This window comes from Pleurodeles waltl, chromosome 4_1, assembly GCF_031143425.1.
Source record: "Pleurodeles waltl isolate 20211129_DDA chromosome 4_1, aPleWal1.hap1.20221129, whole genome shotgun sequence".
NCBI classification, from domain to species: domain Eukaryota; kingdom Metazoa; phylum Chordata; class Amphibia; order Caudata; family Salamandridae; genus Pleurodeles; species Pleurodeles waltl.
In genome coordinates, this window is record NC_090442.1 from 774,580,591 (window position 1) to 774,593,748 (window position 13,158).

The 13,158-nt window shown below is 45.1% G+C and overlaps 1 protein-coding gene across 3 annotated transcripts in view; it reads right to left on the minus strand.

Moving 5' to 3' along the window:
- Window positions 1-13,158, minus strand: part of TYMP (thymidine phosphorylase) — a 159,142-nt gene that overhangs the window by 27,140 nt on the left and 118,844 nt on the right. For all 3 annotated transcript variants that reach the window (XM_069229455.1, XM_069229456.1, XM_069229457.1), the window contains exons 10-11: window positions 11,045-11,272; window positions 7,901-8,041 (exon numbers count right to left, since the gene is read on the minus strand). In XM_069229455.1, coding sequence (XP_069085556.1) covers window positions 7,901-8,041; window positions 11,045-11,272 — 369 coding nt within the window. The remainder of the gene's footprint in view (window positions 1-7,900; window positions 8,042-11,044; window positions 11,273-13,158) is intronic.

Sequence of the window (13,158 nt, forward strand, 5' to 3'; positions counted from 1 at the left end):
CCCTGATTTACAGGTAGATATTAATTGCTCCCAGAATACTTCTTTATGGGCTAACTTCTGTTCTTGGGTGGCATTCTTATTGGCCCTCCTAGCTGCTACAATAGCAGCCTGATTACAGTGATTTGAATTTAGAGCCTTGCAGAGCTGCCTATTAGCCACCCTACAGGTCCTATTAAACCAGCCAGTATGAGCGGAGCTCTGCCCTTTAAACATTTCATTCATGTTGTCATTAATAGGGATGTTTAAATCATTAAAAGCCTGCAGCACTAAGAAGGGCAATGGATCAATGGAAAGTAGCGGTTCTAAGATGATGTCTAGATTGACCTTGATTACAGTTTCTGTCAATCTCGAGATTGAAAAGCTACACCATTTTACCCTCAAGCCCTTTGCCTGAGAGATGAAGTCCCTAAGGCCTGGTACCGAATAAGAACTGTCACCAGCAGGAATAGCCACCCTTACATCAATGGGATTATGATCGCTATAGCACGTCTCAAGGACCAACCCTGGGCTGATGATGCCTACTAAGAACCAAGAAGCAAACACATAATCAACAGTGGTCCCTCTCCCCTACCAACAAAGGTGGAAGGTTGGAACAGTGAATCAGGCCCTGAGGATACCAAGGTACATAGACCTGCATGTCCCAAAGCCTTCAACACCTTTCTCCCCCTGTGATCAGAAGATAGCTGAAAAAACAACACATATCCACCCGAAAAAAGGGTAGCTGGTGATTTGATTGGTATCTAACTTTGCATTAGACGCCACCCAAGAGGACGTTGAAACAGTTGGGGAGGCTAAGAGATCTAGCCTCAAGGATTGATAAAGCTTGTAATAAGACCTCAATCTGGCACCCAAGATTGTTAGATTCAGTTGCCAAGGTATTGGGGTGTATTATCATGCAGCAAATAGAAGACTGGGTCAGTACTAAAAATTTACTATGAAGAAATTTAACAACTACCTGAAGAATCAGGAGCCCAGTGTGTTTTAGGGGGATGAAGGTGACTCTAAGAGATTTAGAGATGCAAACCATTATAGCCAACCCCCCTTCATGCTCTATTTCCAGCGGCAGGGGTCGCTGCAATGCAAAAGCATTCAAAGTCACCCCAAGTAATCAATTCTTGACTCCAAGTCTCCTGAAACATCACCACATGAATTTTTGTAACAACATTTAAAAAAATCAGGGTCCTGACACTTTGCCCTAACACCAGCCACATTTCAACAAGGAATCTTTAAAGTTGGGTCCGGGAGTTGTGCCGGCTGACCACCTCCACCGGTTCCGGGGGTACAGGTGAAAATGACCTGCTGACTAAGGGCTTAGGGGATGGAACAACAGTGACCGGTAGTCAGCCATCTTGATCTAGTGCTAACAATCAAATGAATCTATTCGATGTGGGCACATTGGATTGCTTCAGGGCTGCATAGTCAGGGAATGGAGGCATAGAATACAGGTGCCTATAGAAAAAAAAAATAAGCGCCTAAATTCTAATAGCCGGGTCTCTTTCTTGGGGCAATTTGGCACAACAGACCAAATGCCTGGCCAGTGAGGATGACTTACAGTTGATTACTATCCAGTCCCCTGTTACAGTCTTCGTAGCAAGGTGTTTTGACACCGCCAGAGGCAAATCCTGTTCTTTAGCTGGATGGCTGATTCACTATTAATATCAGAAGTTCGTAGCACCCCCATCATAATTGGCACATAGGGACTGCAATAAGATGGCAAGTTTAAAGTGCATAACCAATTATACAGCCTGGACCCCTCCCCTCGCACTCCATTGAGCCTACCATTCACCCTGAACAGCAGAAGGCCCACGTTCATCATAGTTAACTGTCAGAGGGGTCACCAAAGTTGGCACAATAGGCTGAGAAGCAGACGATTCAATTGGTGGAGGGCCAGCAATCGGATAAACAGAGTGCTCATCATGTGATATGCTATGACTGATGGTTGGGGCTCTGTTCAGCGAACTGGGTATACCAGAAGAGGAGGGGTACCATTTCTCATGTTACAAGAAGAGCTGGAAGAGATGGATTTTGACAGTGCCAAAACAGTGGTCTTTAAACTGGTCAGCCTCTCCAACAAGGGAGACATACTTTGTGCAATGATGTCTTTAAGTTTGTCAATAACATGGTCCCAATCAGACAATTCAGGGGCCAGGATGCTTAAAATGACCCCAGGAGGTTCCAGATTACTCAAAGGATGGAGTTGGCGCTTGCCATTTCCAGCCCGTTTTGTTGGTGCTTTTTCTTTGCTTTTCTGGGCAGGCACTATTGTTGAAGACATCACACGAGGTACCCTCAGGCAGCTGATCCTGAGCCAAAAGAAGTGGACTGGGGAGTGGACAAATCAGCAAGGCTCAATTGGACCTGGGAGGCTTTCTCCCCTGGTAGAACGGGTTGTGGATTGTTGGAAATTGGGTCTCTAATTGGAAGAGGTACACACCCTTGTCCAAGTAGGGACCACAGTCCTAGTCGAGGTAAGTCACAACACAGTCCAAATGATCCTGTGCTCATGCTGTGGTAGCTTGGCACAGAGCAGGCAGACTTAATTTACAAGCCAATGTGTAAAGTAACTCATACAGTAACACAGTGAAAACACAACAAACAGTACTCCACACCAGTTTAGGAAAATAGGTAATATTTATCTGACTAAAATAAGAACAAAACAACAAAAATCGAATATATACAAGTCAAGATATCATTTTTTAAAGGTTTAAATGAGTCTCAATCCTTACGAATCAGTGGTTGTATCCTTTTAACATACAGTACCTGGAATGCGTAAAAAATAATGACTCACGGGATTGCAGAGCAGGAGATGCGATGAAAAATAAGGCACTGAATCGGATTTTCCAGCATGGTACAGACGATGCGTTACTTTCACACTGCAAGGTGATGCATCGATTTACATGAGCGCAGCCTTGGTTCAGAGGAGATGGATAAAAAAAATGGGTGCTGTGTCGGATTTACCGGTTAGGCACAGACAATGCATTGTTTCTTTCCATCCTGCAAGGGAATGCTTACAGGAGTGTAGCTTCGCTTCCTCGCTGCGATGCACGGATATTTTGATGCCCAGGGACGATGCATTGAAAATCCTAGACACACTGGTAAAAAGGAGTAGGTGCTGTGTCAATCTGGTAAGGGATGCAGTGATTTTTCAGCTACGAGGAAGGTGCTGAGTTGATTTCTGCAGGTGTTGTGTTGAATTTCCGACACACAGGGATTTTCTTCTCTTTGGTGAAGTCTTGGTGGCCCTGAGACTTCAGAACAGGAGGCGAGCTCAATCCAAGTCCTTGGAGAGCACTTCTGGGGAAGGCAACATCCTTCCAGCAGAGTCAGGGCCATCAGGCAGCAGGGCAACAAGAAAGGGTAGCAGTCCTTTTCACAGAGCAGTCCAAATGAGTCCTTTGGGCAGCTAGTCAGTACCTCTGACAGAGTTCAGGTGTAAATCCAGAATTGTTTGATCTTGGAATGGCACATACTATGTATATATACCCCAAAATGTCTTTGAAGTGGGGGAAACTTCAAAGAGTGGTTTTGAAGTGCAAAAGTTCCCCTTTCAATCCAGTCCGGACTGCCAGGATCCCTGTGGGGGGTTAACAGTCCTTTATGTGCGGGCAGGCCACTGGACTTTGAAGTGTAGGAGAGAGCCCCTACACCCTTCCTGTCCATGTAGACCCATTCAGTATGCAGATCAATGCAGATGTGACTGAGGCCCATATTTATACTTTTTTAGCACCGCATTTGCGTCAGTTTTTGACGCAAAAGCGGCGCAAACTTAGAAAATACAATTGTAATTTGTAAGTTTGCGCTGCTTTTGCGTCAAAAAATGCCACAAATGCGGCGCAAAAAAAGTATAAATATGGGCCTGAGTGTCCTGTGTTTATGGCTGGCTGGGTGGAATGCACAAGGGGAGCAGTCAACCAGCACAGACCAGACATGGATTTGAGACAGATTGTAAGGCACAGAAAACAGTAAGTGCGGAGAAATACCCACTTTCTAAAAGTGGCATTTCTAAAATACTAATATTAAATCCAACGTCACCAGTAAGCAGTATTTTCTATTACCATTCTGCCCATAGTACACATGACAGTGCTACTCCTTTCAGATCAGAATCTACCACTCAAGAGTGTATAAGGGCAGTTCTAATGCTGGCCTATGAGAGAAGCAGGCCTCACAGAAGTGAGAAACGGATTTGTGAGTTTTTAACTACCAGGACATGTAAAACACATAAGTACATGTCCTGTCTTTTACCTACATAGCACCCCCCCCATAGGTTAACTAGTGCCTACCTTTGGGTTGACATACATGTAGAAAAAGGGGAGTTTAATGCTTGGCAAGTAGTTTTAAATGCCAATTCGAGGTGGCAGTGAAACTGCACACACAGACCTTGCAATGGAAGGCCTGATACATGGTTAAGGGGCTACTTATGTGGGTGGCACAATCAGTACTGCAGGCCCACTAGTCGCGTTTAACGTACTGGCCCTGGACACATCTATTGCACTTTACTCGGGACTTACAGGTAAATTAAATATGCCATTTGGGTATGAACCAATGTTACCATGTTACAGTGTTTTAGGGAGAGAGCACTTGCACTTTAGCTCTGGTCAGCAGTGGTAATGTCCCCAGAGTCATGAAGGCAACAAAAATGAGGTCAGAAAAAGAGGAGGAGGAGGGCAAAAAGTTATGGGTGACCCTTCAGAGATGGCCATTCTCCAACAAAGAGCCAGCAGAGATCCTGGTCTGCGCGCTATCTCCAACAAGAGCCTACGCTCTGCCAGGTCAATCTCCTTCAACCCGCTTGGGCCAGAAAAGAGTCTAGAGTGGTGCTAGTTGAAACCCTAGCGGCAGAATCTTTAGCACTCTGCATCTGCCGTTTTCCCATAGCAAATTTATTAGGTCCCTGGGCCCCTAATTCTCAGAAGAAAAGGACTCGTACAGGTTCTCAGTTCTCACAATAGGCCACAGAAAACCCAGGAGGCTACGAAGTCCAAGGCAAATTAAAAAGGTCAAAGAGTTTACCCAGCACAGTTTCTATGCAGGCGTGGTGATCAACGAGAGAGGTGGGGGGGCAGACCAGTCTCTTTTGGGTGATGATGGGTGAAGACGGGCCTGGTCATGGCTCGGGCACAAGCCCGGGCACATCCTGTGCACGTCCCGTGCCATGGGAGCCCTCTGCAGCTTTGTAGGTGCTGCACCTCCTGGCGCACTGAGTCTCCATTTGAGAAGTGCCCTGGGAAATGGAATCCAAACACTGTGAATGCCTCCAGGCAAGCATCACACCCCCACACTGCGGGAGCCCTTTGCAGCTTTGTATGCACCGCACCACCTGGCGCGTTGAGTCTCCGTGTGAGAGGTGCCCTGGGAAATGGAGTCCAAACACTGTGAATGCGCCCAGGCAAGCCACACTATCTACATCATTATGTAATGTTGATAAAAATGTTTTATGGTAGATATACTTCGCAGAAAACCTTCAGTCCTTCTGTTTAAAGCCATCATGCATATATGTCTAGCACAGAAATATGCAGCTAGCAATAATCTCAATCTACTTTTTTTGTCTTGGCCTGGTTCTGTGAAGGAAATTATCATACAAAGTGGAGTAAACATGTTGCATAGTTGAAGGTAAAGGGAAGCTTGAAAGCTTTGTGAACTATGCAATTGAATACAATTTGGAAATTTGCAAACTCATGCAGATAATGGAAAAAGCTTTGCACGCTGTTGGATTTGACATCACAAGAAGTTTTTTATGATCGGGTTATCATATCATAAAGTCAGCAACAGAGCTGACAATATATGAGCCAACTCCCTATGAGCCACAATTATAAGGCCTTTGCCATAGTTGACCTGTGAGCAGTTGGCCACATGTAGCCACTGGAGCTCTTGAAGATGTGGTGGAATGCGGCCTGGCAGGTAAGACTAAAGCAAAAACAGTTTAGATTCTTTCTTCTCTTCATACTAGGAATTGTGGTGTTCCTAAGTAGAATCTGTTTCCTCAATCTAGATGGAACATGACGAGTATGATGGCAGTCTATGACTTCATTGAGAAGCCTAGGAGAGGATTGACATGTCAAACAGTTTGTATTGAAAGAGTAGATGTTTCCTTTGTGACTTGGGATATGGAGTATGAGTTATAGGGTGGAAACCCTGATACAAACTTTATAGGTTAGGTTCACTGTCTTCAAAGAGTTTATTTTCAGTTGTTTTTTGGCATCCCTTAGTCAATGGCTTAGACCTATAACCTGAGAACTTGATGATTGCACCTAATGTGTCTTCCAGCTGTAGAAATATCTATGTGTTATCTGTCTAGTGGCAGCAAGTTCTGTTGAATAACTTGATGAGGCCCAGTAGCTGGGTGCAGTAGGTGAAGAAGAGCATTGAGATGAATACGTCTTGAGCTGTGCAAGAGTCAGTGCTGAAAGGAATTGATGGAAGCAGGTGAGAAAGGTGATGATCAGTCTGTTAGCCAAGGAAGCATCCAAGACTGGATTTATTACCTCCTCCCCGAGAAGAACATGTATAAAGGCATCCAGTGCGAGACAAGTGCCACTCAGCTTGTACTCCCTAATTCACAATCAACGTGGCAAACACATTCTGCAGTTCGAATAGATACATCTCCCACTGTATTTTCAGTATATTAACGAATCCAGGTAGGTACTGCATTCAACTCAAACAAAGTTCTCGTACATGACTGGAGATGATCTCTCCATTTCCCTCAACTGGCACATGCAAGTTAAAGGAGGGTTTATCCTTGTGAAAGGTTTGATGACTGTACAGACACATCTACCTAGCTGAGATTTAAGGTGCAGAAAAGCAACTCCACCCTTCTTATTCAAACAAGGGGACCATTTCCTTTGGAGCTTAGGTGAATCCTGATCTGATTCCTGGATGAAGGTGATATCACCATTGAGGCTATTAATGTGTATCTTCCTTTGTTGGTTGAGGTGATTAATTCTTTCAAATTTCAGGAGATGCATTTAAGTAATATCAGGCCCTAAGTGTGCCTTCTTTCCTACTATGTATATGGCTGGAGGTAAAGACAGAGGATGAGGTGAGTTCTAGAGTTGGGGTTTCATTTTTGAGTCACCTGTCAAAAGTCATATCACACTAAGAAGAGGCGAGAATCAAAGAAAACTTTGTCCTGGAAGACTGTAGCCATGGCTCTGTAAGTGCGTCTAAGCCCAGATGTAGAAGTAATTGACTTAGGGATACATTTTTGGTGCATAATGCACATGAAAGATGATGGGAGGAATGGTTGCAAAACTCAAGCCACTGACAACTACTCAATGTAGCATCCCAACCCATTGTTTTTCGTCCACTGTGCCACTCTAGGCCTGCTTTATGCAAATCAATACGGACTCTGCTGCCCTTGACAGCAGTCATCCCGAACTGCCAGGCATGGCTACCTCCAGAAGAGACCACCAGCAACCTCAGACTGGTTTTGCCCTTTTTAGGACTCATCGGTGAGTTATAGCTTTGATCCTGTGGAACAGTGAGCAAGATGTAGCCTAAGTTTTGTCAATTGGGTAAGGTTGTAAGATTTCAAAACTGAAGTTGCATTTCAATATTGGAAACCTTTACCCTTACCTTTGGAAACAATGCTGTCATGCATTAGTTTGAACGGTAGGAAGAAGTTGTTTATTACTGTGTGGATATTTATCCTCTAGGGTGCCTAAGATTAGTTATAATACAGAGTGACAATAATCAAGTGACTCTTCCAGAGAGTGTGTTGGACAGAGGGACTCCTGGTAAATATAGATGCACAGGCAGACTTGCTTAAGGGTCACACTTCTAGATTATCAGGAGGTTTATTGTGAAGCTGAAACAACCCTGTTTGCTCAAAATGCTTGATAAAAAGTTTCTCTCACAATCAACATTGAATCACCCAGCCTTCCCATAATAATGAGGAACATACCTTCTGTCACGTGCTGACCTACAGTCACCAGAAGTTCAGCTCCCACGCTGTGGTTGATTGGCTGTCCAGCCTGGCTGCGGCCTGCTCCCATTTCTAGCAGCAGCAGTGCTATAGGCATAGCATGGATCTTCTCCACGGTACCTGAACACACAACATAAGACATGGAAAGATATACCAGAACAGATGGAGTAATGGGTAAACAGTAAGTAATGGGCAAAAAGCAAGTACATGGCATGCAAGGCAGAAATGCAGGGCAGTGCATATAGTACTGTGGTAGAGGAGCCGGAAACTCTTGCACAATCATGGGCCACTCATGGAAAGTGGCAGGCACTTCAGGGGAAAGATAGGGCACTGTGGAAAAGGCTTGGAACCGATATGGTAGAACTGAGGTTACTGAAAAAAGTCAGGGCTTTAGGTTGAATGGTGGGGAACCTATAGAAAAACACAGGGTGCTTGGTGAAGTGTACAATGCTCAGAAAACGGTCAGAAATCCCCTTAGGTCACAGAAACACTGCAAGAACAGGGGGGGCTTGTAAATAGAGATATGTCTGCCCCTTAATGTCTAGCATTCTGAGAAGCATACTGCCTTTCTCTGAGAAAGTCAGAGCAGGGCAGTCCTGAGATCAGTGTTCAATTTGCAAACAAATAAGTGCCAGGGCCCTCGTCAGGAGGTCCCTGCAGCATGCACCACCAGTTTCCCCTGCTAGCACTGCCAATGTCATACCAACACATATACTGACCATCACAATCCTACAAGTGTGACAGTTCAGACTATTGCTTGCCCCCAAAGGTATACGAATGGCTTGGGCAGCAGGAACTGGTCATTTGTAATGTATATTTAATTAATAAACAACTGTTGTTGTGCTCAACTCTAAATTAGATAGACAGTGTCATCAGGTGGCAATTATGTGCTGGTGCTTTGCACCGGAAACCACCGGCTCAAATTAAGCACTGATTGAGATCAAGAATAAAGAGTATGTACTACTGGAGAAGAATTGTTAAGCACTGCTAGAGATTGGTGTGATGTGGAGAGACTGGTGGAGTGCTCCTAGAAAACAATAGTCCTATTTCCTGAAGAAGGATGGGCCACTCCAGGAAAATAATGGTACAACAAGTGAATAGCAGAGCAGTCTTAGAGAAGGACAAGGTATTTAGTTACAGGCAGTGCTTAATTTGTGCTTGTTGTTTCCGGTGCAGAGCACCTGCACTTATTTTTGAGGGCCGGCACTTATTTTTCTGCTTCAAGCTTTTACTGCGAGCAAAAGACACAAATGGGAAAGACGGAGGATGAGAAAAAAGTAAAAGCGTCAGAAAGGGGAAAGGCAGGAAGCTGCAAGAGTGAGCTGAAGGGGCATGGCGTGCCTGCAAATGGATTAATGAGACCCGAGATGGCTTCAGGATTACTTTGCTTCAGTATTCTGTGTTCGCAAATTTAATTGCAGAAGCTGCATGTTTAAAAGGAGAGCTTTGAGCACCGGCACTGGATACAGGTACAGCGTTATGAAAAGGATGGGCCATATAGAGCTTATGATGGTATTCTCCAGAAAGAATGGTGAAGTATTTCGAGAGAGGGATGTGAACATTCCTGAAGAAGAGTTATGAAGCATTGCTAGAGAATGAAAGGGCACTAAAAAAGGTAGGTGTGGAACTGCCTCAGAATCATTGGGTCCTCCCCTTGGAGGGTTATTGTTTTCTAGTGGTGGTGGGGTACTCAGGATGAGGGGTGTTCCTTCTTATGGAAAGAGGAGTGCTCTCAGAGGAGGGAGGAGCACTCTTTGTAGGACAGGTCACTTCATTCTCTTTCTCCTATGGTTGAAGGAATGAGGTTAGTGTTTAGATTTAAGGGCTATATTTATGTTTTGGGCAATGTGTAGAGATAGGAGCAAAGTGACACAGATGGTTATGTTTACCAATACACATAGCCCATATGTAGAATTGGTGTTAACAAGGTTACAGTTAAGTTTAAAGATTCGATGAGGGTTACATTCATGGTGATCCACTAGGATTAAAGCTACTTTAAGGAAATGTTCAAAGATAGGGTTAATGTCATGATTAATTTAATAGTTTGAAATTAAAATCAAAAACATGTTTAGGAATAAGTTTGGAAATAAGCTTGGGTAGTTTAGTAATGTGTTTTGTGTAGGGTTAGGAAAAAACACTTGTATTTGTGAGTTAGGTTCAATTAGGGTGAGGACTTGGAATTTTTTTGCTAGATTCATGTTGAAGAGTACATTTAAGTAATTTAGTTCTGTTAAGGATTGCCTTGTTTTACTTGCGCCAAAAACACTCTACTTTTACATTGAATTATGTTAAGGAGGTCCAGGAAATCCTGCAATTTGGGAATTATAATTTCAAGGGTCCCTGAAGTCGTGAATATCGAAGGTAGGCTTTGAAGTGATAACGAGTAAATGCTACACAACAGATGTCATACATTTGTGGAACATCAACTATGCACATGTAATAATTTTGAAAAAATGTGCTGTGCAGCATTTGTTTAAAATCGTATCCATGAAACCCGTGCCTTTGTAATTCTGATAAAAGCTCACCTCTGCAACTTGTGCGTGAATCCTGGTGTGCACACGCCAAGTGTGAGTTAGAACTAGTGCAGTGGTCATGGGTGGCATATTTTGATTACAGTTATGCACTGGCCACAACTTGTACTGAGGAGCAGGGTTTGGGCTGTGTACTTTCTTCTATCTGTAGTTTGCATCCAGGTAAAAATAACTGTCAGGATAGGGCCGAAAGGAGACAGTCACTCTGACTATAATGGAGGCAGCCGTACTCTAGGCCACTAAGGGAATATAAAAAAGAGGGATCGCCCCATGCGTTCAAGTGCACACTCTAAATGCATGCAACATACGTAAAACATACTAAACGCTGCACCCTAGGCAAGCTAGGGGAGAACGAGGAGAGAGGGACGGGGAAAAAGTACATACATTTGAGCTTGTAACCGCAGGTGACTGCCGCCATTTTAAGATTCTCCCTCAGTGTTAAAGTGTACATTAACATATTACGGATGGGCCTCGTGCACAAGCAAGTCTTGCATAATACCACGCTTTCATCTCACTCCTGTTTCTTGGAGCTACTCCTTAAGTGACATGTTTTGTGTCATTTGTCGTTCTTTGATCATCCCTAGTGGGTTACCTGTCCTTTCTGTCTTTAGCTCCACTTGGTGCTCTGCGCGTCGCAGGATCTGGAAGTAGTCATTGCCTCCTGTGCAGAGCGCCTGGGCAGTGCCTGACTCTACACCTTGGGCTTCCAGCATGTCTTGGAATTTCCTCAGTGCAGAGCCGTCATTCAGGACTCTGCCAATCATTTCGGCTCCATGTTCAGCAGTATCAGCTCTACTGCACATCCACAGTAGGAACCCACCTGCAAGAGGAATAGTGTCACATGTTTGGTTTCCTTGGAAAAACACAGACTCAAAAATGGCTGTTGCCAAAATGTCAAATATTATCTCCCGTTTAAAATTCCTAAATACGATCATTGTCAGATCCCACCTCTTGAAGGATTCTGTATATTTTCTATTCCAATGCCGGTGCTAGCATATTGTAAGTGCTTGATGATAATTTAAGGTGGTGGTCGCAAAAGATGTTTACTTTGGTATTTATTTTGCTAATAGTTTTTTGAGTCAGTATTTGCAAGACTATGGGGGTCATTATAACCCTGGCGGACGGTGTTAAAGCGGCGGTAAGACCGCCAACAGGCTGGCGGTCTTTTTTTGAGTATTATGACCATGGCGGTTACCGCCATGGTCATCGGCCGCTTCACCGTTCCGCCCGCCAGGGCGGAGACGACTGCTGGGCTGGAGACCTGGGTTTCCAGCCCGACGGCCGTCACAATACCGCTGCCGGTATTTCGACCCCGCTTACTGCCGTGGATTTCCAGCGGTAGGAACCGCCATGAAATCCATGGCGGTAAGCCCTATCAGTGCCATGGAATTCCTTCCCTGGCACTGATAGGGGTCTCCCCCACCCCGACTCCCTACCCTACACCCCCGACCACCCCTGCCACCCCCAAAGGTGGCAGGGCCTCCCTCCCCACCCCGACATCACATAACTCACACACACACGACACGCACGCAGGCACCACCAACACACATACACGCACACACACCAACATACATGTCTACATCCACACACTCAGTCAGACATGCACACCCATATACAGACATACACGCACTCATTCCCAACACACGCAAAACACCCGCAAGCATACACTCACTCACACCCCCCTCTACATACACAGACGCACACCCCCATGCACCCACACAACACCCCCAACCCCTAACGGACGATCGATTTACCTTGTCCGTCGATCCTCCGGGAGGGGACGGGAGCCATGGGGACTGCTCCGCCGACACCACACCGCCAACAGAACACCGCCACGCCGAATCACAGGACGTGATTCGCTGGGCGGTGTTCTGTTGATGTGGCGGTGGAGGTGGAGCAACCTCCACTTCCCCGCCGCCCACCAGTGTGGCTGTTGGCGGCTCTCCGTCGTAAAAAGGACGGAGAGCAGCCAACAGTCATAATACGCTGAGCGGCAAACCGCCACTACTGGCGGTCTTCCGCATAGCGGTCCCTCGGCGGTCTTGTAAAAAGACCGCCGAGGTTGTAATGACCACCTATGTTTTTACAGAATGTTTTCAGACTATCACTTCAGATGCCACCCATGGTAGGACATGGATAGAGATTGAAGGGTTCCTCCACGGATTTTTCTTGCCATCTTCTTAACACATGACAATTTCTCTACCCAGCAAATTGCACTTCCTCTACCAAGACCACACGACCTGCATAGTAACAAAATGATATCTGCCTTTATTCGTTACCTGAGAGGGCATATTCTATAGAGGGAACACTTGTTGTCTAGCATCAATACTGCACTACATTTCCAATAACACCGCACTTCCCTGCCAACCAGAATGTCTCTTTCTTTAGAGCATCCAATTCTCAGGGCCAGCACCTCACCTCTGGAACAAATGCACAGATAAATACGGCATTCACAACCTTTGTCAGCAACTACAGAGAGTAGCAGGGCTGCTCAGAATTACAAGTTACAAAAGGTGGATCTTGGACCTAGAAGGGAATGCGCATTAATTTGTCCTCGCCTGTTTATTATATTATGTGCAATATGTGTGTCTTATTTGCCTTGCATATCTTATATATGATTTACTGAAGCAAGCTAGTTACTAATGCTTAGTGGGCTTGGTCACTGTAACGAGACTGCCCAGTTTTGACACAATTCTTGATTTAACT